The sequence below is a fragment of the Salvelinus namaycush genome, unplaced genomic scaffold (assembly GCF_016432855.1).
Source record: "Salvelinus namaycush isolate Seneca unplaced genomic scaffold, SaNama_1.0 Scaffold3137, whole genome shotgun sequence".
NCBI lineage: Eukaryota > Metazoa > Chordata > Actinopteri > Salmoniformes > Salmonidae > Salvelinus > Salvelinus namaycush.
Window position 1 is genome coordinate 1,148 of NW_024060050.1, and position 26,777 is coordinate 27,924.

The 26,777-nt window shown below is 45.8% G+C and overlaps 1 protein-coding gene across 1 annotated transcript; it reads right to left on the reverse strand.

Moving 5' to 3' along the window:
- Window positions 1–210: 210 nt before the first annotated feature.
- On the reverse strand, window positions 211–20,275 carry gpc5a (glypican 5a; the record flags this gene model as incomplete). The annotated part of the gene is made up of 4 exons (XM_038985277.1): window positions 211–336; window positions 2,103–2,236; window positions 19,477–19,635; window positions 19,740–20,275. Coding segments are annotated over 4 exons (955 nt in total), but the record flags the coding sequence as incomplete, so codon positions are not given.
- Between the last annotated feature and the right edge of the window lie 6,502 nt (window positions 20,276–26,777).

Sequence of the window (26,777 nt, forward strand, 5' to 3'; positions counted from 1 at the left end):
TGGTGGTCTTCCCAGAGGAAACTTTACTACTACTGGGTAGATATCTGGTCTGTGGTGGTCTTCCCAGAGGAAACTTTACTACTACTGGGTAGATATCTGGTCTGTGGTGGTCTTCCCAGAAGGAAGGGGGCAGTGGAGAGAGAGAAGTAGCCAGGTCAGTGATAGGTCTGTGTGTGGAGGGGGGTGGGCAGTGCGGGGGGGGTCATATACCTCTTGACGACGTCAGCGCCGTTCCAGCAGGCCAGTCCATCGGCGGAGGCGAGCTGGCTCACACACAGCTGATCCGCCAGGCCACCGTAGAAGGTACGGTACAAACGTAGACTGTTCAGGAACTCTCTGTTGAGAGAGACACACAGGTGACCAACACTGGCATACATCCCCACCCCCAGTCCTCTCGAGAGCCTCATAACGCTAAAACGATCATCTAAGCAAACCTAAATCAACAACAAAATATGCCCTGAGACATCTCAACCTGTCTGAACGTGTTGAAGACGTGCTGAGTAGAAAATGAGGACTATAAAGTGACTGGTTAGAGGAATATAAAGTGACTGGTTAGAGGACTATAAAGTGACTGGTTAGAGGACTATAAAGTGACTGGTTAGAGGACTATAAAGTGACTGGTTAGAGGACTATAAAGTGACTGGTTAGAGGAATATAAAGTGACTGGTTAGAGGACTATAAAGTGACTGGTTAGAGGAATATAAAGTGACTGGTTAGAGGACTATAGAGTGACTGGTTAGAGGACTATAAAGTGACTGGTTAGAGGACTATAGAGTGACTGGTTAGAGGACTATAAAGTGACTGGTTAGAGGAATATAAAGTGACTGGTTAGAGGACTATAAAGTGACTGGTTATAGGAATATAAAGTGACTGGTTAGAGGACTATAGAGTGACTGGTTAGAGGACTATAAAGTGACTGGTTAGAGGACTATAGAGTGACTGGTTAGAGGACTATAGAGTGACTGGTTAGAGGACTATAAAGTGACTGGTTAGAGGAATATAAAGTGACTGGTTAGAGGACTATAGAGTGACTGGTTAGAGGACTATAAAGTGACTGGTTAGAGGACTATAAAGTGACTGGTTAGAGGAATATAAAGTGACTGGTTAGAGGACTATAAAGTGACTGGTTAGAGGACTATAAAGTGACTGGTTAGAGGACTATAGAGTGACTGGTTAGAGGACTATAAAGTGACTGGTTAGAGGACTATAAAGTGACTGGTTAGAGGACTATAAAGTGAGTGGTTAGAGGACTATAAAGTGACTGGTTAGAGGACTATAAAGTGACTGGTTAGAGGACTATAAAGTGACTGCTTAGAAGACTATAAAGTGACTGGTTAGAGGACTATAAAGTGACTGGTTAGAGGACTATAAAGTGACTGGTTAGAGGACTATAAAGTGACTGGTTAGAGGACTATAGAGTGACTGGTTAGAGGACTATAAAGTGACTGGTTAGAGGACTATAAAGTGACTGGTTAGAGGACTATAAAGTGACTGGTTAGAGGACTATAAAGTGACTGGTTAGAGGACTATAAAGTGACTGGTTAGAAGACTATAAAGTGACTGGTTAGAGGACTATAAAGTGACTGGTTAGAGGAATATAAAGTGACTGGTTAGAGGACTATAAAGTGACTGGTTAGAGGACTATAAAGTGACTGGTTAGAGGACTATAAAGTGACTGGTTAGAGGACTATAAAGTGACTGGTTAGAGGACTATAAAGTGACTGGTTAGAGGAATATAAAGTGACTGGTTAGAGGACTATAGAGTGACTGGTTAGAGGAATATAAAGTGACTGGTTAGAGGACTATAGAGTGACTGGTTAGAGGACTATAAAGTGACTGGTTAGAGGAATATAAAGTGACTGGTTAGAGGACTATAAAGTGACTGGTTAGAGGACTATAAAGTGACTGGTTAGAGGACTATAAAGTGACTGGTTAGAGGACTATAAAGTGACTGGTTAGAGGACTATAAAGTGACTGGTTAGAGGACTATAAAGTGACTGGTTAGAGGACTATAAAATGACTGGTTAGAGGAATATAAAGTGAGTGGTTAGAGGAATATAAAGTGAGTGGTTAGCGGTGGTGAACTGAGACAGTGTACTCACTTCCTCCTGGTAGCCAGGGTGTTTCCTGTTTCTCTGATGGAGGCTTTGAGAGGGATGGACTCTCTAGCACCGTCCTGCTGGCCACTGACTGACTGGGCAGGCTGTCTACTGGGGTGACCACATACTTTATACACCTGGAGCACAACAAACACACAGAACAATCAGCTGATGTACAGCTCCTAGTGATAGAGAGCTCCTAACAGGGTGCAGTGGCATGATGTCTCCACTAGATGGACCCAGAGGACTCTGGACACTCTCCTAACAGGGTGCAGTGGCATGATGTCTCCACTAGATGGACCCAGAGGACTCTGGACACTAACAGGGTGCAGTGGCAGGATGTCTCCACTAGATGGACCCAGAGGACTCTGGTCACTAACAGGGTGCAGTGGCAGGATGTCTCCACTAGATGGACCCAGAGGACTCTGGACACTAACAGGGTGCAGTGGCAGGATGTCTCCACTAGATGGACCCAGAGGACTCTGGACACTAACAGGGTGCAGTGGCAGGATGTCTCCACTAGATGGACCCAGAGGACTCTGGACACTAACAGGGTGCAGTGGCAGGATGTCTCCACTAGATGGACCCAGAGGACTCTGGACACTAACAGGGTGCAGTGGCATGATGTCTCCACTAGATGGACCCAGAGGACTCTGGACACTAACAGGGTGCAGTGGCAGGATGTCTCCACTAGATGGACCCAGAGGACTCTGGACACTAACAGGGTGCAGTGGCATGATGTCTCCACTAGATGGACCCAGAGGACTCTGGACACTAACAGGGTGCAGTGGCAGGATGTCTCCACTAGATGGACCCAGAGGACTCTGGACACTAACAGGGTGCAGTGGCAGGATGACTCCACTAGATGGACCCAGAGGACTCTGGACACTAACAGGGTGCAGTGGTAGGATGTCTCCACTAGATGGACCCAGAGGACTCTGGACACTAACAGGGTGCAGCGGTAGGATGTCTCCACTAGATGGACCCAGAGGACTCTGGACACTAACAGGGTGCAGCGGTAGGATGTCTCCACTAGATGGACCCAGAGGACTCTGGACACTAACAGGGTGCAGTGGCAGGATGTCTCCACTAGATGGACCCAGAGGACTCTGGACACTAACAGGGTGCAGTGGCAGGATGTCTCCACTAGATGGACCCAGAGGACTCTGGACACTAACAGGGTACAGTGGCAGGATGTCTCCACTAGATGGACCCAGAGGACTCTGGACACTAACAGGGTGCAGTGGCAGGATGTCTCCACTAGATGGACCCAGAGGACTCTGGACACTAACAGGGTGCAGTGGCAGGATGTCTCCACTAGATGGACCCAGAGGACTCTGGACACTAACAGGGTGCAGTGGCAGGATGTCTCCACTAGATGGACCCAGAGGACTCTGAACCTCTGTTCAGTATATCTGTCTCTCTGGTTGGTTTATAAGGATGTTATTCACTTAGTCTGGTGACTGGTTGGTTTACAAGGATGTTATCCACTTAGTCTGGTGACTGGTTGGTTTTATAAGGATGTTATTCACTTAGTCTGGTGACTGGTTGGTTTACAAGGATGTTATCCACTTAGTCTGGTGACTGGTTGGTTTTATAAGGATGTTATTCACTTAGTCTGGTGACTGGTTGGTTTTATAAGGATGTTATTCACTTAGTCTGGTGACTGGTTGGTTTACAAGGATGTTATCCACTTAGTCTGGTGACTGGTTGGTTTACAAGGATGTTATCCACTTAGTCTGGTGACTGGTTGGTTTACAAGGATGTTATCCACTTAGTCTGGTGACTGGTTGGTTTTATAAGGATGTTATTCACTTAGTCTGGTGACTGGTTGGTTTACAAGGATGTTATCCACTTAGTCTGGTGACTGGTTGGTTTACAAGGATGTTATCCACTTAGTCTGGTGACTGGTTGGTTTACAAGGATGTTATCCACTTAGTCTGGTGACTGGTTGGTTTTATAAGGATGTTATCCACTTAGTCTGGTGACTGGTTGGTTTTATAAGGATGTTATTCACTTAGTCTGGTGACTGGTTGGTTTACAAGGATGTTATCCACTTAGTCTGGTGACTGGTTGGTTTTATAAGGATGTTATTCACTTAGTCTGGTGACTGGTTGGTTTTATAAGGATGTTATTCACTTAGTCTGGTGACTGGTTGGTTTTATAAGGATGTTATTCACTTAGTCTGGTGACTGGTTGGTTTACAAGGATGTTATCCACTTAGTCTGGTGACTGGTTGGTTTACAAGGATGTTATCCACTTAGTCTGGTGACTGGTTGGTTTTATAAGGATGTTATTCACTTAGTCTGGTGACTGGTTGGTTTTATAAGGATGTTATCCACTTAGTCTGGTGTCTGGTTGGTTTTATAAGGATGTTATCCACTTAGTCTGGTGACTGGTTGGTTTTACAAGGATGTTATCCACTTAGTCTGGTGTCTGGTTGGTTTTATAAGGATGTTATCCACTTAGTCTGGTGTCTGGTTGGTTTTATAAGGATGTTATCCACTTAGTCTGGTGTCTGGTTGGTTTTATAAGGATGTTATTCACTTAGTCTGGTGTCTGGTTGGTTTTATAAGGATGTTATCCACTTAGTCTGGTTGGTTTATAAGGATGTTATTCACTTAGTCTGGTTGGTTTTATAAGGATGTTATCCACTTAGTCTGGTTGGTTTTATAAGGATGTTATTCACTTAGTCTGGTGACTGGTTGGTTTTATAAGGATGTTATCCACTTAGTCTGGTGACTGGTTGGTTTTATAAGGATGTTATCCACTTAGTCTGGTGTCTGGTTGGTTTTATAAGGATGTTATTCACTTAGTCTGGTTGGTTTTATAAGGATGTTATCCACTTAGTCTGGTTGGTTTTATAAGGATGTTATTCACTTAGTCTGGTGACTGGTTGGTTTTATAAGGATGTTATCCACTTAGTCTGTTGGTTTTATAAGGATGTTATTCACTTAGTCTGGTGACTGGTTGGTTTTATAAGGATGTTATTCACTTAGTCTGGTGACTGGTTGGTTTATAAGGATGTTATTCACTTAGTCTGGTGACTGGTTGGTTTTATAAGGATGTTATCCACTTAGTCTGGTTGGTTTTATAAGGATGTTATTCACTTAGTCTGGTGACTGGTTGGATTTATAAGGATGTTATTCACTTAGTCTGGTTGGTTTTATAAGGATGTTATTCACTTAGTCTGGTGACTGGTTGGTTTTATAAGGATGTTATCCACTTAGTCTGGTTGGTTTTATAAGGATCTTATCCACTTAGTCTGGTGACTGGTTGGTTTTATAAGGATGTTATCCACTTAGTCTGGTGACTGGTTGGTTTTATAAGGATGTTATTCACTTAGTCTGGTGACTGGTTGGTTTATAAGGATGTTATCCACTTAGTCTGGTGACTGGTTGGTTTTATAAGGATGTTATCCACTTAGTCTGGTTGGTTTTATAAGGATGTTATTCACTTAGTCTGGTGACTGGTTGGTTTTATAAGGATGTTATCCACTTAGTCTGTTGGTTTTATAAGGATGTTATTCACTTAGTCTGGTGACTGGTTGGTTTTATAAGGATGTTATTCACTTAGTCTGGTTGGTTTTATAAGGATGTTATTCACTTAGTCTGGTGACTGGTTGGTTTTATAAGGATGTTATCCACTTAGTCTGGTTGGTTTATAAGGATGTTATTCACTTAGTCTGGTGACTGGTTGGTTTACAAGGATGTTATCCACTTAGTCTGGTGACTGGTTGGTTTTATAAGGATGTTATTCACTTAGTCTGGTGACTGGTTGGTTTTATAAGGATGTTATTCACTTAGTCTGGTGACTGGTTGGTTTTATAAGGATGTTATTCACTTAGTCTGGTGACTGGTTGGTTTACAAGGATGTTATCCACTTAGTCTGGTGACTGGTTGGTTTACAAGGATGTTATCCACTTAGTCTGGTGACTGGTTGGTTTTATAAGGATGTTATTCACTTAGTCTGGTGACTGGTTGGTTTTATAAGGATGTTATCCACTTAGTCTGGTGACTGGTTGGTTTTATAAGGATGTTATTCACTTAGTCTGGTGTCTGGTTGGTTTTATAAGGATGTTATCCACTTAGTCTGGTGACTGGTTGGTTTTATAAGGATGTTATCCACTTAGTCTGGTGTCTGGTTGGTTTTATAAGGATGTTATCCACTTAGTCTGGTGTCTGGTTGGTTTTATAAGGATGTTATCCACTTAGTCTGGTGTCTGGTTGGTTTTATAAGGATGTTATTCACTTAGTCTGGTGTCTGGTTGGTTTTATAAGGATGTTATCCACTTAGTCTGGTTGGTTTATAAGGATGTTATTCACTTAGTCTGGTTGGTTTTATAAGGATGTTATCCACTTAGTCTGGTTGGTTTTATAAGGATGTTATTCACTTAGTCTGGTGACTGGTTGGTTTTATAAGGATGTTATCCACTTAGTCTGGTGACTGGTTGGTTTTATAATGATGTTATCCACTTAGGCTGGTGTCTGGTTGGTTTTATAAGGATGTTATTCACTTAGTCTGGTTGGTTTTATAAGGATGTTATCCACTTAGTCTGGTTGGTTTTATAAGGATGTTATTCACTTAGTCTGGTGACTGGTTGGTTTTATAAGGATGTTATCCACTTAGTCTGGTTGGTTTTATAAGGATGTTATTCACTTAGTCTGGTGACTGGTTGGTTTTATAAGGATGTTATTCACTTAGTCTGGTGACTGGTTGGTTTATAAGGATGTTATTCACTTAGTCTGGTGACTGGTTGGTTTTATAAGGATGTTATCCACTTAGTCTGGTTGGTTTTATAAGGATGTTATTCACTTAGTCTGGTGACTGGTTGGTTTTATAAGGATGTTATCCACTTAGTCTGGTTGGTTTTATAAGGATGTTATTCACTTAGTCTGGTGACTGGTTGGTTTTATAAGGATGTTATTCACTTAGTCTGGTTGGTTTTATAAGGATGTTATTCACTTAGTCTGGTGACTGGTTGGTTTTATAAGGATGTTATCCACTTAGTCTGGTTGGTTTTATAAGGATCTTATCCACTTAGTCTGGTGACTGGTTGGTTTTATAAGGATGTTATTCACTTAGTCTGGTTGGTTTTATAAGGATGTTATTCACTTAGTCTGGTTGGTTTTATAAGGATGTTATTCACTTAGTCTGGTGACTGGTTGGTTTTATAAGGATGTTAAACACTTAGTCTGGTTGGTTTTATAAGGATGTTATTCACTTAGTCTGGTGACTGGTTGGTTTTATAAGGATGTTATTCACTTAGTCTGGTTGGTTTTATAAGGATGTTATTCACTTAGTCTGGTGACTGGTTGGTTTTATAAGGATGTTATCCACTTAGTCTGTTTGGTTTTATAAGGATCTTATCCACTTAGTCTGGTGACTGGTTGGTTTTATAAGGATGTTATCCACTTAGTCTGGTGACTGGTTGGTTTTATAAGGATGTTATTCACTTAGTCTGGTGACTGGTTGGTTTATAAGGATGTTATCCACTTAGTCTGGTGACTGGTTGGTTTTATAAGGATGTTATCCACTTAGTCTGGTTGGTTTTATAAGGATGTTATTCACTTAGTCTGGTGACTGGTTGGTTTTATAAGGATGTTATTCACTTAGTCTGGTGACTGGTTGGTTTTATAAGGATGTTATTCACTTAGTCTGGTGACTGGTTGGTTTTATAAGGATGTTATTCACTTAGTCTGGTGACTGGTTGGTTTTATAAGGATGTTATCCACTTAGTCTGGTGACTGGTTGGTTTTATAAGGATGTTATTCACTTAGTCTGGTTGGTTTTATAAGGATGTTATTCACTTAGTCTGGTTGGTTTTATAAGGATGTTATTCACTTAGTCTGGTGACTGGTTGGTTTTATAAGGATGTTATTCACTTAGTCTGGTTGGTTTTATAAGGATGTTATCCACTTAGTCTGGTGACTGGTTGGTTTTATAAGGATGTTATCCACTTAGTCTGGTTGGTTTTATAAGGATGTTATTCACTTAGTCTGGTGACTGGTTGGTTTTATAAGGATGTTATTCACTTAGTCTGGTGACTGGTTGGTTTTATAAGGATGTTATTCACTTAGTCTGGTGACTGGTTGGTTTTATAAGGATGTTATTCACTTAGTCTGGTGACTGGTTGGTTTTATAAGGATGTTATCCACTTAGTCTGGTGACTGGTTGGTTTTATAAGGATGTTATTCACTTAGTCTGGTTGGTTTTATAAGGATGTTATTCACTTAGTCTGGTTGGTTTTATAAGGATGTTATTCACTTAGTCTGGTGACTGGTTGGTTTTATAAGGATGTTATTCACTTAGTCTGGTTGGTTTTATAAGGATGTTATTCACTTAGTCTGGTGACTGGTTGGTTTTATAAGGATGTTATCCACTTAGTCTGGTTGGTTTTATAAGGATGTTATTCACTTAGTCTGGTGACTGGTTGGTTTTATAAGGATGTTATTCACTTAGTCTGGTGACTGGTTGGTTTTATAAGGATGTTATTCACTTAGTCTGGTGACTGGTTGGTTTTATAAGGATGTTATCCACTTAGTCTGGTGACTGGTTGGTTTTATAAGGATGTTATTCACTTAGTCTGGTTGGTTTTATAAGGATGTTATTCACTTAGTCTGGTTGGTTTTATAAGGATGTTATTCACTTAGTCTGGTGACTGGTTGGTTTTATAAGGATGTTATTCACTTAGTCTGGTTGGTTTTATAAGGATGTTATTCACTTAGTCTGGTTGGTTTTATAAGGATGTTATTCACTTAGTCTGGTTGGTTTTATAAGGATGTTATTCACTTAGTCTGGTTGGTTTTATAAGGATGTTATTCACTTAGTCTGGTGACTGGTTGGTTTATAAGGATGTTATTCACTTAGTCTGGTGACTGGTTGGTTTTATAAGGATGTTATTCACTTAGTCTGGTGACTGGTTGGTTTTATAAGGATGTTGTTCAATTAGTCTGGTTGGTTTATAAGGATCTTATCCACTTAGTCTGGTGACTGGTTGGTTTTATAAGGATGTTATCCACTTAGTCTGGTTGGTTTATAAGGATGTTATTAACTTAGTCTGGTGACTGGTTGGTTTTATAAGGATGTTATTCACTTAGTCTGGTTGGTTTATAAGGATGTTATTAACTTAGTCTGGTGACTGGTTGGTTTTATAAGGATGTTATTCACTTAGTCTGGTTGGTTTTATAAGGATGTTATTCACTTAGTCTGGTTGGTTTTATAAGGATGTTATTCACTTAGTCTGGTTGGTTTTATAAGGATGTTATTCACTTAGTCTGGTGACTGGTTGGTTTTATAAGGATGTTATCCACTTAGTCTGGTTGGTTTATAAGGATGTTATCCACTTAGTCTGGTGTCTGGTTGGTTTTATAAGGATGTTATTCACTTAGTCTGGTTGGTTTTATAAGGATGTTATTCACTTAGTCTGGTGACTGGTTGGTTTTATAAGGATGTTATCCACTTAGTCTGGTTGGTTTATAAGGATGTTATCCACTTAGTCTGGTGTCTGGTTGGTTTTATAAGGATGTTATTCACTTAGTCTGGTTGGTTTTATAAGGATGTTATTCACTTAGTCTGGTTGGTTTTATAAGGATGTTATTCACTTAGTCTGGTTGGTTTTATAAGGATGTTATCCACTTAGTCTGGTGACTGGTTGGTTTTATAAGGATGTTATTCACTTAGTCTGGTTGGTTTTATAAGGATGTTATTCACTTAGTCTGGTGACTGATTGGTTTTATAAGGATGTTATCCACTTAGTCTGGTTGGTTTTATAAGGATGTTATTCACTTAGTCTGGTTGGTTTTATAAGGATGTTATTCACTTAGTCTGGTTGGTTTTATAAGGATGTTATTCACTTAGTCTGGTTGGTTTTATAAGGACGTTATTCACTTAGTCTGGTGACTGGTTGGTTTTATAAGGATGTTATTCACTTAGTCTGGTTGGTTTTATAAGGATGTTATTCACTTAGTCTGGTTGGTTTTATAAGGATGTTATTCACTTAGTCTGGTTGGTTTTATAAGGATGTTATTCACTTAGTCTGGTTGGTTTTATAAGGACGTTATTCACTTAGTCTGGTTGGTTTTATAAGGATGTTATTCACTTAGTCTGGTTGGTTTTATAAGGATGTTATTCACTTAGTCTGGTGACTGGTTGGTTTTATAAGGATGTTATCCACTTAGTCTGGTGACTGGTTGGTTTTATAAGGATGTTATTCACTTAGTCTGGTTGGTTTTATAAGGACGTTATTCACTTAGTCTGGTTGGTTTATAAGGATGTTATTCACTTAGTCTGGTGACTGGTTGGTTTTATAAGGATGTTATTCACTTAGTCTTGTGACTGGTTGGTTTTATAAGGATGTTATTCACTTAGTCTGGTTGGTTTTATAAGGATGTTATTCACTTAGTCTGGTTGGTTTTATAAGGATGTTATCCACTTAGTCTGTTTGGTTTTATAAGGACGTTATTCAATTAGTCTGGTTGGTTTTATAAGGATGTTATCCACTTAGTCTGGTGACTGGTTGGTTTTATAAGGATGTTATTCACTTAGTCTGGTTGGTTTTATAAGGATGTTATTCACTTAGTCTGGTTGGTTTTATAAGGACGTTATTCAATTAGTCTGGTTGGTTTTATAAGGATGTTATCCACTTAGTCTGGTGACTGGTTGGTTTTATAAGGATGTTATTCACTTAGTCTGGTGACTGGTTGGTTTTATAAGGATGTTATTCACTTAGTCTGGTGACTGGTTGGTTATATAAGGATGTTATTCACTTAGTCTGGTGACTGGTTGGTTTTATAAGGATGTTATTCACTTAGTCTGGTTGGTTTATAAGGATGTTATCCACTTAGTCTGGTGACTGGTTGGTTTTATAAGGATGTTATTCACTTAGTCTGGTGACTGGTTGGTTTTATAAGGATGTTATTCACTTAGTCTGGTTGGTTTTATAAGGACTGTTACGGATACAAGTGTTCTGTGTGTATCCTGTGTGTATTTCTTTTCTCTCCTTCTCCCCTACTCACAGGTGACAATAATCATTCCCCAATCAGTCATCAATCAGTCGCTAATCGGAAGACACCTGCTCCTTTTCCCTTACCCAATCACAGTCCCTTTCCCTTGGTTTAAAACCTCTGTCAGTTGTTGTCTCCGCAGCTCAATCTCTTTGTAACATGCCTTCTGTCTGTAGATCGCTTGTGTGTTTTGCAGCTACATGTCACTTTGTCCCCACCTGTGAGTATTGTTTTGGTTATGGTGTTTGAGTGTTTGTTTGATGGTGGGAAAAGGGGGTAACCAGACAAGTCGCCCTTGGGCTACACTACCCGTAGTTAAACATTGTTAAAAACACTAGTTAGAACTGGGCGGACCACCCCCTGTATTTTTGGTTAGTTAGTTAGCTGTTTGTGAAGTAGGCTAGTCTAGCTTAGGGGTGTTTTTGAATTATTATTCTTTCATTCCTTGGGTCCCGCTCAGCCCCTTTTCCTGCTCCCCCCCCCCATTTACCGTGTGTTTATAAATAAACATTTAGTGTTTGACGGTAATTAAGTTGTCTGTGTTATTTGTTCTCACTGTTACGTTTTCACTACTATAATTTGCATGAGTTGTGTTACGGGTCCCATTACCATCCCCCCTAGACTGTCGGGCCAAAGGGATTCGTAACATAAGTGGGGGCTCATCCGGGATCTGTCATTACTGACACCCATACCGCTTGTGCAGATTGTTTTAGTGGTCTAGTTCAGTGTTGAACGTTATAGCTAAAGTAGAATTAGTGTTTGCTATTTGTTGGCTCTGTGTAGTATTTAAAAATGGCTACATTTGATTTGAAGTCCTTTTTGGATAACCCTTCGTGGGAGGTTTTTGATAGGTGTCGTAGAGTTGATTTAATGACCTTGGCTGACCATTATTCAGTATTGATTCCACAGAATGTAGTTAAAGCGGAGGTTAAACAATTAGTGTTGAATGTTTTGTTGGAAGAACAGGTGCTTGTATTACCGCTGCCTGAGCCTACTACCCCTGTAGGGGATGTTGCTGCTCCTCTAAGCCCAGTGGTGTCTGAGGGCGAGGCTAAAGCTCCAGCCACATTGCCCCGTTTTGATCCACTCTCCCCACAGTCAACCGGTGATACCAGGAGGGATGGCCGGTCAATACAGTTCCAACTGGAGGCGGAAGAGAGAGCCCAAATTAGGCGAGAGACTCTCCAGTTGGAGATGTGTAAAATTGAGGCAGAACGAGAACAGCGGCAGATGGAGTTAAAAATGCGCCAGATGGAACTGGAGGCAGAGACAGCGAGGCTAGCCTTCGTTCCTGCAGTGACTGTTAGTGAGCCGTCCTCACCAACTAGAGATCCCAACACTTTTGACATTAGTAGGCAGATTGCCTTAGTACCTTTGTTCAGAGAGTCAGAGGTTGACTCCTATTTTTGTGTATTTGAACGTATAGCCGTAGCCTTGAAATGGCCTAAAGAGGTATGGTGCCTATTACTTCAGTGTAAATTAACTGGTAAAGCCCAAGAGGTTTTGTCAGCGCTACCTCTGGAAGACAGTTTGACTTATGAAGTGGTCAAAGCTACTGTTCTTCGCGCCTATGAGCTTGTGCCTGAGGCATACCGACAGAGATTTAGGTCTCATAAGAAGTCTTCTAGTAAGACTTATGTGGAATTTGCTAGAGAGAAGGGAAATCTGTTTGATAAATGGCATGCTGCTAGCAAGGTAACTGATTTTAACTCTCTCCGGGAGTTCATTTTGTTGGAAGAGTTTAAAAATTGCTTACCTGAACGCATTGTAGTGTACCTAAACGAACAGAAAGTAGCCTCCCTGTCAGAAGCGTCTGTGTTGGCAGACGAGTTTGTGTTGACGCACAAGAGTGTGTTTTCGGCTCATACTGAGAGTAGAGTTACAGAATTGCCTACTTATAGCCCTAGTCGGCCAGCAGTATATCAAGCACGCCAGAAAAATGAGCGTCCCTGTTTCTATTGTCATAAGGTGGGACATATGATTAATGATTGCTTCCTGCTAAAACGTAAACAAGGGATGCCTCTTCGTGCCAAGCCACCAACAGGTGTTGGTCTAATTCGTACGGTTGTGAGGTCTGAAACGAAACAGGTGCCTAAGGGTAAATGTATTTTGAAAGACCCAGTTCCCGACCGTAGTTATGAACCGTTCATTTTCGAGGGGTTTGTGTCCCTAGCGAATGACGAAGCGTCTCAGCATCCGGTTAAAATCCTTAGAGATACTGGTGCGGCGCAGTCGTTTATATTGTCTGATGTGTTGCCCTTATCCGACGATACATACTGTGGTTCCAGTGTGTTAGTTCAGGGTATAGAAATGGGTTTTGTCCCAGTGCCATTGCACTTTGTGAAAGTACACTCTGAGTTAATCAGTGGAATATTCAGAGTGGGGGTACGTCCTATGTTGCCAGTAAAAGGTGTGACCTTTATAATGGGTAACGATATTGCCGGAGGAAAGGTAGTACCCGTATTGGAAGTATTGGATAAAAGTGACCACTCTCTCTCCAATGAGCTGGCACAGAGTTATCCACATGTGTTCCCTGCTTGTGCTGTCACTCGTGCTCAGGCACGACAAGAGAGTGACGTGATAGATTTGTCGAACACTGTTCTGTTCAAAGAGGATGATCAAGAGGATGGGTTGTGTGCTACCTCTGAGGAGCTGATCACCTCTGACAAACAGCCCAGGAAAGAAGCGAAGAATGTTGAACTTATTGCTGATGCAATACAGTTACCAGTCACTCGTGAGCAGCTGGTTGCTAACCAAAAGGTTGACACCAAGCTTGCTAAATGTTTTTCTAGTGTTGTCTCATTGGAAGAGGTAAAGAAGAAAAACGTGGCTTACTTCATTGATGGTAATCTCCTCATGCGTAAATGGACATTCCATGATGACGCGGGCGGAGATTGGAATGCTGTTTACCAAATAGTGATTCCTACAGCCTTTAGACAAAATGTGTTATCCCTTGCTCATGATCACCAGTGGTCTGGTCATTTAGGAATCACAAAAACTTATGATCGGATTCTTCGCCATTTCTTTTGGCCAGGTTTAAAACAAGATGTGGCTCAGTACTGTCGTACATGCCACACATGTCAGATAACAGGAAAACCAAATCAGGTTATTCCTCCCGCTCCTCTTTGTCCAATACCTGTCATAGGTGAACCATTCGAACATGTGGTGGTTGATTGTGTTGGACCGTTACCGAAGACAAAATCGGGTAACCAGTTTCTGTTGACAATTATGTGTATGGCAACAAGATACCCCGAGGCCATTCCTCTGCGAAGGATTACAGCCCCGGTAGTGAGTAAAGCCTTAATTAAATTCTTCACGACATTCGGATTACCTAAGGTGGTACAAAGTGATCAAGGTACCAATTTCCTGTCCAAGCTTTTCAAGCAGGTGTTAAAATCCTTGTCAATTACGCACCGTGTGTCAAGCGCCTATCACCCAGAGTCTCAGGGTGCGCTTGAACGTTGGCATCAGACATTGAAGTCTATGCTACGTAAATATTGTTTGGAATCTGAGAAAGATTGGGATGAGGGAGTTCCTCTAGTTTTGTTTGCTGCTCGTGAAACTGTACAGGAGTCCCTAGGTTTCAGCCCGGCTGAACTAGTGTTTGGTCACACAGTGAGAGGACCAATGAAAGTTCTTAACAGTTTTTGTCCCAAGAGTTGTGTACAGGAGATGAAAATGTGTTGGACTACGTTAGTCGCTTTCGGGAGCGCCTACACCAAGCCTGTGCTCTTGCAAAGGAAGCTCTGTCTTCCTCCCAAAGGAGCATGAAAAGACACTATGATAAAGAGGCTGTTTCTCGTCCACTACAGCCAGGTGACCAAGTACTGGTGTTATTGCCTGTTCCAGGATCTTCACTGTCAGCTCGTTTCTCTGGTCCTTATTTCATTGAGAAGAAATTAAGTGAAACTGATTATGTGCTTCAAACGCCTGATAGAAAACGCCAATCTCGTGTGTGTGCCACATTAACATGTTAAAAGCATACCACACCCGACCCATCACCCAAGTGGATAGTTCAAAAATAGAGGAAGGTACTGCTGTCTCCAGCTGCTTCTACTGCTATGATAGTGGACTGTCATATTGATGATGGTGAGGGAGATGGATTAGAGTTGCGCAATACTCAGCAGCAGTGCGTTAGATTGCCCAACTCAGAAATGCTGCTGTCTATCCAGTCAGGTCTGGTTCATTTAACGGACGGACAGGCCGACGATGTTGTGAGGCTACTACACAGTTTTCCATGTCTCTTTAATGACGTTCCTACTCGCACAAACGTGTTGGAACATGACATTAATGTTGGAAATGCTACACCTATCAAGCAACACCCCTATCGTATCAACGCTTCCAAAAGGAAGATAATGAGGGATGAAGTGACATATTTGTTGGAGAATGACCTGGCTACGCCAAGTTCAAGCCCTTGGAGTTCTCCTTGCATTCTGGTTCCTAAACCTGATGGTACGTCCAGGTTATGTACGGATTATCGAAAGGTTAATTCTGTCACAATGCCAGATTCGTTCCCGTTACCCAGACTGGACGACTGTATCGACACTATTGGAGCTGCTAAGTATGTTACTAAGTTGGACCTCTTAAAAGGTTACTGGCAGGTTCCGTTAACTTCACGTGCTTCGGAGATTTCTGCCTTTGTAACCCCAGACAACTTCCTACAGTACTCAGTCATGGCTTTTGGGATGCGAAATGCACCAGCCACTTTCCAACGACTGGTTAACTCCGTATTAGCTGGAGTACCCAACTGTAGTGCTTATCTTGATGATCTGGTGATTTATTCGTCTGAGTGGTCAGATCATGTTGACTCTCTCAGGGTAGTATGTGAACGGTTGGCAGCTGCTTCGCTAACCCTGAACTTGGCAAAGTGCGAGTTTGGAAAAGCTACTGTTACTTATCTTGGCAAAGAGGTCGGCCATGGACAGGTGCGCCCTGTAGATGCCAAGGTCTTGGCTATAACTGCATTTCCCGCACCTACCACCAGACGACAGCTACGCCGCTTTTTAGGGATGGTTGGCTACTACCGTAGTTTCTGTCAAAATTTCTCTGCGGTAGTTGCTCCATTGACCGATTTGCTCAGTCCGGCTAAATCATTTGTGTGGTCTCCGGATTGTAAAATAGCTTTTGAATCTGCGAAAGCCCTCTTGTGTAATACCCCTGTACTTGCTGCTCCGGATTTTGAAAAACCGTTTCAACTTGAGGTAGATGCTAGTGCCAGAGGTGCTGGTGCTGTTCTACTGCAGCAGGACAAGAGTGGAGTGGATCATCCAGTGTGTTATTTTTCTCGGAAGTTTAACAAATGTCAGACAAGTTATGCCACAATAGAACAGGAAGCTCTTGCTTTGTTGTTGGCTCTGCAGTACTTTGAGGTGTACATTGGTTCCAGTGCCCTACCAGTGATTGTATATACGGACCACAACCCCTTAGTGTTTCTCCACCGTATGTACAATCAGAACCAGCGCCTAATGCGTTGGGCCCTTATTGTACAGAATTATAAATTTGGAGATCCGCCACAAAAAGGGTTCAGAAAATGTATTGGCAGATGCTTTGTCACGTGTGTAAAACTAATGATGTTTGTATGTTTTGTAAATGTGTTTGCAATCCCTAGGGTTGCGCTTTTAAGGGTGGGAGTGTTACGGATACAAGTGTTCTGTGTGTATCCTGTGTGTATTTCTTTTCTCTCCTTCTCCCCTACTCACAGGTGACAATAATCATTCCCCAATCAGTCATCAATCAGTCGCTAATCAGAAGACACCTGCTCCTTTTCCCTTACCCAATCACAGTCCCTTTCCCTTGGTTTAAAACCCCTGTCAGTTGTTGTCTCCGCAGCTCAATCTCTTTGTAACATGCCTTCTGTCTGTAGATCGCTTGTGTGTTTTGCAGCTACATGTCACTTTGTCCCCACCTGTGAGTATTGTTTTGGTTATGGTGTTTGAGTGTTTGTTTGATGGTGGGAAAAGGGGGTAACCAGACAAGTCGCCCTTGGGCTACACTACCCGTAGTTAAACATTGTTAAAAACACTAGTTAGAACTGGGCGGACCACCCCCTGTATTTTTGGTTAGTTAGTTAGCTGTTTGTGAAGTAGGCTAGTCTAGCTTAGGGGTGTTTTTGAATTATTATTCTTTCATTCCTTGGGTCCCGCTCAGCCCCTTTTCCTGCTCCCCCCCCCCCATTTACCGTGTGTTTATAAATAAACATTTAGTGTTTGACGGTAATTAAGTTGTCTGTGTTATTTGTTCTCACTGTTACGTTTTCACTACTATAATTTGCATGAGTTGTGTTACGGGTCCCAATACCATCCCCCCTAGACTGTCGGGCCAAAGGGATTCGTAACAAGGACGTTATTCACTTAGTCTGGTTGGTTTTATAAGGATGTTATTCACTTAGTCTGGTTGGTTTATAAGGATGTTATCCACTTAGTCTGGTGACTGGTTGGTTTATAAGGATGTTATTCACTTAGTCTGGTTGGTTTTATAAGGATGTTATTCACTTAGTCTGGTTGGTTTTATAAGGATGTTATTCACTTAGTCTGGTTGGTTTTATAAGGATGTTATTCACTTAGTCTGGTGACTGGTTGGTTTTATAAGGATGTTATTCACTTAGTCTGGTGACTGGTTGGTTTTATAAGGATGTTATTCACTTAGTCTGGTTGGTTTTATAAGGATGTTATTCACTTAGTCTGGTGACTGGTTGGTTTTATAAGGATGTTATTCACTTAGTCTGGTGACTGGTTGGTTTTATAAGGATGTTATTCACTTAGTCTGGTGACTGGTTGGTTTTATAAGGATGTTATTCACTTAGTCTGGTGACTGGTTGGTTTTATAAGGATGTTATTCACTTAGTCTGGTGACTGGTTGGTTTTATAAGGATGTTATCCACTTAGTCTGGTGACTGGTTGGTTTTATAAGGATGTTATTCACTTAGTCTGGTTGGTTTTATAAGGATGTTATTCACTTAGTCTGGTTGGTTTTATAAGGATGTTATTCACTTAGTCTGGTTGGTTTTATAAGGATGTTATTCACTTAGTCTGGTTGGTTTTATAAGGATGTTATTCACTTAGTCTGGTGACTGGTTGGTTTATAAGGATATTATTCACTTAGTCTGGTGACTGGTTGGTTTTATAAGGATGTTATTCACTTAGTCTGGTGACTGGTTGGTTTATAAGGATGTTATTCACTTAGTCTGGTGACTGGTTGGTTTTATAAGGATGTTATCCACTTAGTCTGGTGACTGGTTGGTTTTATAAGGATGTTATTCACTTAGTCTGGTTGGTTTATAAGGATGTTATTCACTTAGTCTGGTGACTGGTTGGTTTTATAAGGATGTTATTCACTTAGTCTGGTTGGTTTTATAAGGATGTTATTCACTTAGTCTGGTTGGTTTTATAAGGATGTTATCCACTTAGTCTGGTTGGTTTTATAAGGACGTTATTCACTTAGTCTGGTTGGTTTATAAGGATGTTATTCACTTAGTCTGGTGACTGTTTGGTTTTATAAGGATGTTATTCACTTAGTCTGGTGACTGGTTGGTTTTATAAGGATGTTATTCACTTAGTCTGGTTGGTTTTATAAGGATGTTATTCACTTAGTCTGGTTGGTTTTATAAGGATGTTATTCACTTAGTCTGGTGACTGGTTGGTTTTATAAGGATGTTATCCACTTAGTCTGGTGACTGGTTGGTTTTATAAGGATGTTATCCACTTAGTCTGGTGACTGGTTGGTTTTATAAGGATGTTATTCACTTAGTCTGGTGACTGGTTGGTTTTATAAGGATGTTATTCACTTAGTCTGGTTGGTTTTATAAGGATGTTATTCACTTAGTCTGGTTGGTTTTATAAGGATGTTATTCACTTAGTCTGGTGACTGGTTGGTTTTATAAGGATGTTATTCACTTAGTCTGGTTGGTTTTATAAGGATGTTATTCACTTAGTCTGGTTGGTTTTATAAGGATGTTATTCACTCAGTCTGGTGACTGGTTGGTTTTATAAGGACTTTATTCACTTAGTCTGGTGACTGGTTGGTTTTATAAGGATGTATTCACTTAGTCTGGTTGGTTTTATAAGGATGTTATTCACTTAGTCTGGTTGGTTTTATAAGGACGTTATTCACTTAGTCTGGTGACTGGTTGGTTTTATAAGGATGTTATTCACTTAGTCTGGTTGGTTTTATAAGGATGTTATTCACTTAGTCTGGTTGGTTTTATAAGGATGTTATTCACTTAGTCTGGTTGGTTTTATAAGGATGTTATTCACTTAGTCTGGTGACTGGTTGGTTTTATAAGGATGTTATTCTATTCATTTCTAAAATGCACTCTGAACATCCTGACGATGCCAATCCAACGGGGGACGACAACGCGTCACCAAACACCTCACCTGTGCAGAGAGGTGTGGCCCGTTCTTCTGAGCATGTGCGACAGCATCGTGGACGACGTCGTGAACTCCCAGCAGCACTTGCTCCAGGTCCTGAGTTCCGTGCATGCGGGCCGACAGCCCCTCTAACGACCTCACGAATTCTCTCCAATGGGGGTCCACCTCAAATCAAAATGAAACAAGAAGCAATAAGATAGATAACAAGCAGAAGAATATATAGAACAGTGTTATTATTATCATGTGTAAAACAACAAAGCCAGGGTTACCTCAGCCGCGCTAGCCAGACAGCCGCGCATCACGTTGAGACAGTAGCCCATACAGGGCTGAGACAGGGTGAGTCCGTGGCAGTGGGGGCAGTACTGCATCCTGAGCAGAGCTCTACGACACTCCCTGCTAAACGCCAGGTGATCCGTGGTGTTGATCACCTCTATGCCGAGGTGCAGAGCCTGTAACAGCACACGACCCCCGACCCCCGACCTCCCGATCTGATCGGCTAGGACTCCTGGAGCGGCGCCGAACGGGGTCAAATCGCGGCGGGCGGAGCGGACGCACTCGGCGTAACCGGGGGTGATGCGGCTGACGCCGGGGTTGATGAGGTGGTTGTAGACCAATGGGAAGAGAGCGTCGAAGAAGCGGCTGGTGATGTCATCGACGTTGAGTTCGGAGCCAAGGAGGAAGAGGCCGACGTCAGTGAACAACTCTCTCACCAGACCTGACGCCTCCCCAGCCATGTTACGGTACGACGCCTGGAGGAGCAGGTTGGTGTGGTTCTCTGATGCCTTCATCAGAGACTCAAAGGTTTCTACAGGAGGAGAGACAGAGATAGAGACAGAGACAGAGACAGAGACAGAGACAGAGACAGAGACAGAGAGAGAGAGAGAGAGAGAGAGAGAGAGAGAGAGAGAGAGAGAGAGAGAGAGAGAGAGAGAGAGAGAGAGAGAGAGAGAGAGAGAGAGAGAGAGAGAGAGAGAGAGAGAGAGAGAGAGAGAGAGAGAGAGAGAGAGAGAGAGAGAGAGAGAGAGAGAGAGAGAGAGAGAGATTTCCCTCAGATTACACAGATCCACAAATAATTCGAGAAAAAAAAAACAATCTTGATAAACTCCCATATCTACTGGGTGAAATACCACAGTGTTCCTTCACAGCAGCAAGATTTGTGACCTGTTGCCACAAGAAAAGGGCAACCAGTGAAGAACAAACACCATTGTAAATACAACCCATATTTATGCATATTTATTTTCCCTTGTGTACTTTAACCATTTGTACATCGTTAAAACACTGTATACAGATATAATATGACATTTGTAATGTCTTTATTCTTTTGAAACTTCTGTGAGTGTAATGTTCACTGTTAATTTGTATTGTTTATTTCACTTTTGTATATTATCTACCTCACTTGCTTTAGCAATGTTAACACAAGTTTCCCATGCCAATAAAGCCCCATGAATTGAATTGAATTGAGAGAGAGAGGCAGAGGGGGATGGAGGGAGAGAGAGAGAGGCAGAGGGGAATGGAGGGAAGGAGAGAGAGAGGCAGAGGGGGATGGAGGGAGAGAGAGAGAGGCAGAGGGGAATGGAGGGAAGGAGAGAGAGGCAGAGGGGGATGGAGGGAGAGAGAGAGAGAGAGAGAGAGGCAGAGGGGGATGGAGGGAGAGAGAGAGAGAGAGAGAGAGAGGCAGAGGGGGATGGAGGGAGAGAGAGAGAGAGAAAGAGGGTTTCTATAGGAGGAGAGGGGGGGAGGGATTGAAAGGGTTTCTGGGGCGCAGTAGGACAGGAGGTTTAGACCCGAGCTAGAACATGACCAGAGGGTAGTCTCTCCTTCCCACAGGCTGAGACAAGCTAGGACGTGACCAGTGGGTAGTCTCTCCTTCCCACAGGCTGAGACAAGCTAGGACGTGACCAGTGGGTAGTCTCTCCTTCCTCCAGGATGGGACGAGCTAGGACGTGACCAGAGGGTAGTCTCTCCTTCCTCCAGGATGGGACGAGCTAGGACGTGACCAGTGGGTAGTCTCTCCTTCCTCCAGGATGGGACGAGCTAGGACGTGACCAGAGGGTAGTCTCTCCTTCCTCCAGGATGGGACGAGCTAGGACGTGACCAGAGGGTAGACTCTCCTTCCTCCAGGCTGGGACGAGCTAGAACGTGACCAGAGGGTAGTCTCTCCTTCCTCCAGGCTGGGACGAGCTAGGACGTGACCAGAGGGTAGTCTCTCCTTCCCCCAGGATGGGACGAGCTAGGACGTGACCAGAGGGTAGTCTCTCCTTCCTCCAGGATGGGACAAGCTAGGACGTGACCAGAGGGTAGTCTCTCCTTCCTCCAGGATGGGACGAGCTAGGAGGTGACCAGAGGGTAGTCTCTCCTTCCTCCAGGCTGGGACGAGCTAGGACGTGACCAGAGGGTAGTCTCTCCTTCCTCCAGGCTGGGACAAGCTAGGACGTGACCAGAGGGTAGTCTCTCCTTCCTCCAGGCTAGGACGTGACCAGTGGGTAGTCTCTCCTTCCTCCAGGCTGGGACGAGCTAGGACGTGACCAGTGGGTAGTCTCTCCTTCCTCCAGGCTGGGACGAGCTAGGACGTGACCAGAGGGTAGTCTCTCCTTCCCCCAGGCTGGGACGAGCTAGGACGTGACCAGTGGGTAGTCTCTCCTTCCTCCAGGCTGGGACGAGCTAGGACGTGACCAGTGGGTAGTCTCTCCTTCCTCCAGGATGGGACAAGCTAGGACGTGACCAGAGGGTAGTCTCTCCTTCCTCCAGGATGGGACGAGCTAGGAAGTGACCAGTGGGTAGTCTCTCCTTCCTCCAGGATGGGACGAGCTAGGACGTGACCAGAGGGTAGTCTCTCCTTCCTCCAGGATGGGACGAGCTAGGACGTGACCAGAGGGTAGTCTCTCCTTCCTCCAGGCTGGGACGAGCTAGAACGTGACCAGAGGGTAGTCTCTCCTTCCTCCAGGCTGGGACGAGCTAGGACGTGACCAGTGGGTAGTCTCTCCTTCCTCCAGGCTGGGACGAGCTAGGACGTGACCAGAGGGTAGTCTCTCCTTCCCCCAGGCTGGGACGAGCTAGGACGTGACCAGTGGGTAGTCTCTCCTTCCTCCAGGCTGGGACGAGCTAGGACGTGACCAGTGGGTAGTCTCTCCTTCCTCCAGGCTGGGACGAGCTAGGACGTGACCAGAGGGTAGTCTCTCCTTCCCCCAGGCTGGGACGAGCTAGAACGTGACCAGTGGGTAGTCTCTCCTTCCCCCAGGCTGGGACGAGCTAGGACGTGACCAGTGGGTAGTCTCTCCTTCCTCCAGGCTGGGACGAGCTAGGACGTGACCAGTGGGTAGTCTCTCCTTCCTCCAGGCTGGGACGAGCTAGGACGTGACCAGTGGGTAGTCTCTCCTTCCTCCAGGCTGGGACAAGCTAGGACGTGACCAGAGGGTAGTCTCTCCTTCCCCCAGGCTGGGACGAGCTAGGACGTGACCAGTGGGTAGTCTCTCCTTCCTCCAGGCTGGGACGAGCTAGGACGTGACCAGAGGGTAGTCTCTCCTTCCCCCAGGCTGGGACGAGCTAGGACGTGACCAGTGGGTAGTCTCTCCTTCCTCCAGGCTGGGACGAGCTAGGACGTGACCAGAGGGTAGTCTCTCCTTCCCCCAGGCTGGGACGAGCTAGGACGTGACCAGTGGGTAGTCTCTCCTTCCTCCAGGCTGGGACGAGCTAGGACGTGACCAGTGGGTAGTCTCTCCTTCCTCCAGGCTGGGACGAGCTAGGACGTGACCAGAGGGTAGTCTCTCCTTATCCCCAGGCTGGGACGAGCTAGAACGTGACCAGTGGGTAGTCTCTCCTACCCCCAGGCTGGGATGAGCTAGGACGTGACCAGTGGGTAGTCTCTCCTTCCTCCAGGCTGGGACGAGCTAGGACGTGACCAGTGGGTAGTCTCTCCTTCCTCCAGGCTGGGACGAGCTAGGACGTGACCAGTGGGTAGTCTCTCCTTCCTCAAGGCTGGGACAAGCTAGGACGTGACCAGAGGGTAGTCTCTCCTTCCCCCAGGCTGGGACAAGCTAGGACGTGACCAGTGGGTAGTCTCTCCTTCCTCCAGGCTGGGACGAGCTAGGACGTGACCAGAGGGTAGTCTCTCCTTCCCCCAGGCTGGGACGAGCTAGGACGTGACCAGTGGGTAGTCTCTCCTTCCTCCAGGCTGGGACGAGCTAGGACGTGACCAGTGGGTAGTCTCTCCTTCCTCCAGGCTGGGACGAGCTAGGACGTGACCAGTGGGTAGTCTCTCCTTCCTCCAGGCTGGGACGAGCTAGGACGTGACCAGAGGGTAGTCTCTCCTTCCCCCAGGCTGGGACGAGCTAGGACGTGACCAGTGGGTAGTCTCTCCTTCCTCCAGGCTGGGACGAGCTAGGACGTGACTAGTGGGTAGTCTCTCCTTCCCCCAGGCTGGGACGAGCTAGGACGTGACCAGTGGGTAGTCTCTCCTTCCTCCAGGATGGGACAAGCTAGGACGTGACCAGTGGGTAGTCTCTCCTTCCCCCAGGCTGGGACAAGCTAGGACGTGACCAGTGGGTAGTCTCTCCTTCCCCCAGGCTGGGACGAGCTAGGACGTGACCAGTGGGAAGTCTCTCCTTCCTCCAGGCTGGGACGAGCTAGGACGTGACCAGTGGGTAGTCTCTCCTTCCCCCAGGCTGGGACAAGCTAGGACGTGACCAGTGGGTAGTCTCTCCTTCCCCCAGGCTGGGACAAGCTAGGACGTGACCAGAGGGTAGTCTCTCCTTCCCCCAGGATGGGACGAGCTAGGACGTGACCAGAGGGTAGTCTCTCCTTCCTCCAGGATGGGACGAGCTAGGACGTGACCAGTGGGTAGTCTCTCCTTCCTCCAGGCTGGGACGAGCTAGGACGTGACCAGTGGGTAGTCTCTCCTTCCCCCAGGCTGGGACAAGCTAGGACGTGACCAGTGGGTAGTCTCTCCTTCCCCCAGGCTGGGACAAGCTAGGACGTGACCAGAGGGTAGTCTCTCCTTCCCCCAGGATGGGACGAGCTAGGACGTGACCAGAGGGTAGTCTCTCCTTCCTCCAGGCTGGGACGAGCTAGGACGTGACCAGAGGGTAGTCTCTCCTTCCTCCAGGATGGGACGAGCTAGGACGTGACCAGTGGGTAGCCTCTCCTTCCTCCAGGATGGGACGAGCTAGGACGTGACCAGAAGGTAGTCTCTCCTTCCTCCAGGATGGGACGAGCTAGGACGTGACCAGAGGGTAGTCTCTCCTTCCTCCAGGCTGGGACGAGTTAGGACGTGACCAGTGGGTAGTCTCTCTTTCCCCCAGGCTGGGATGAGTTAGGACGTGACCAGTGGGTAGTCTCTCCTTCCTCCAGGCTGGGACGAGCTAGGACGTGACCAGTGGGTAGTCTCTCCTTCCTCCAGGCTGGGACGAGTTAGGACGTGACCAGTGGGTAGTCTCTCTTTCCCCCAGGCTGGGATGAGTTAGGACGTGACCAGTGGGTAGTCTCTCCTTCCTCCAGGCTGGGACGAGCTAGGACGTGACCAGTGGGTAGTCTCTCCTTCCCCCAGGGCCCAGGCTGGGACGAGCTAGGACGTGACCAGTGGGTAGTCTCTCCTTTCCCCAGGGCCCAGGCTGGGACGAGCTAGGACGTGACCAGAGGGTAGTCTCTCCTTCCTCCAGGCTGGGACGAGCTAGGACGTGACCAGAGGGTAGTCTCTCCTTCCTCCAGGCTGGGACGAGCTAGGACGTGACCAGAGGGTAGTCTCTCCTTCCTCCAGGCTGGGACGAGCTAGGACGTGACCAGAGGGTAGTCTCTCCTTCCCCCAGGGCCCAGGCTGGGACGAGCTAGGACGTGACCAGTGGGTAGTCTCTCCTTCCCCCAGGGCCCAGGCTGGGACGAGCTAGGACGTGACCATTGGGTAGTCTCTCCTTCCCCCAGGATGGGACGAGCTAGGACGTGACCAGTGGGTAGTCTCTCCTTCCCCCAGGATGGGACGAGCTAGGACGTGACCAGTGGGTAGTCTCTCCTTCCTCCAGGCTGGGACGAGCTAGGACGTGACCAGAGGGTAGTCTCTCCTTCCTCCAGGCTGGGACGAGCTAGGACGTGACCAGAGGGTAGTCTCTCCTTCCTCCAGGCTGGGACGAGCTAGGACGTGACCAGAGGGTAGTCTCTCCTTCCTCCAGGCTGGGACGAGCTAGGACGTGACCAGAGGGTAGTCTCTCCTTCCCCCAGGGCCCAGGCTGGGACGAGCTAGGACGTGACCAGTGGGTAGTCTCTCCTTCCCCCAGGCTGGGACGAGCTAGGACGTGACCAGAGGGTAGTCTCTCCTTCCTCCAGGCTGGGACGAGCTAGGACGTGACCAGAGGGTAGTCTCTCCTTCCCCCAGGGCCCAGGCTGGGACGAGCTAGGACGTGACCAGTGGGTAGTCTCTCCTTCCCCCAGGATGGGACGAGCTAGGACGTGACCAGTGGGTAGTCTCTCCTTCCCCCAGGATGGGACGAGCTAGGACGTGACCAGTGGGTAGTCTCTCCTTCCTCCAGGCTGGGACGAGCTAGGACGTGACCAGAGGGTAGTCTCTCCTTCCTCCAGGCTGGGACGAGCTAGGACGTGACCAGAGGGTAGTCTCTCCTTCCCCCAGGATGGGACGAGCTAGGACGTGACCAGTGGGTAGTCTCTCCTTCCTCCAGGCTGGGACGAGTTAGGACGTGACCAGTGGGTAGTCTCTCCTTCCTCCAGGCTGGGACGAGCTAGGACGTGACCAGTGGGTAGTCTCTCCTTCCTCCAGGCTGGGACAAGCTAGGACGTGACCAGTGGGTAGTCTCTCCTTCCTCCAGGCTGGGACGAGCTAGGACGTGACCAGTGGGTAGTCTCTCCTTCCTCCAGGCTGGGACGAGTTAGGACGTGACCAGTGGGTAGTCTCTCTTTCCCCCAGGCTGGGATGAGTTAGGACGTGACCAGTGGGTAGTCTCTCCTTACCCCAGGGCCCAGGCTGGGACGAGCTAGGACGTGACCAGTGGGTAGTCTCTCCTTTCCCCAGGGCCCAGGCTGGGACGAGCTAGGACGTGACCAGAGGGTAGTCTCTCCTTCCTCCAGGCTGGGACGAGCTAGGACGTGACCAGTGGGTAGTCTCTCCTTCCTCCAGGCTGGGACGAGCTAGGACGTGACCAGTGGGTAGTCTCTCCTTCCTCCAGGCTGGGACGAGCTAGGACGTGACCAGTGGGTAGTCTCTCCTTCCCCCAGGATGGGACGAGCTAGGACGTGACCAGTGGGTAGTCTCTCCTTCCTCCAGGCTGGGACGAGCTAGGACGTGACCAGAGGGTAGTCTCTCCTTC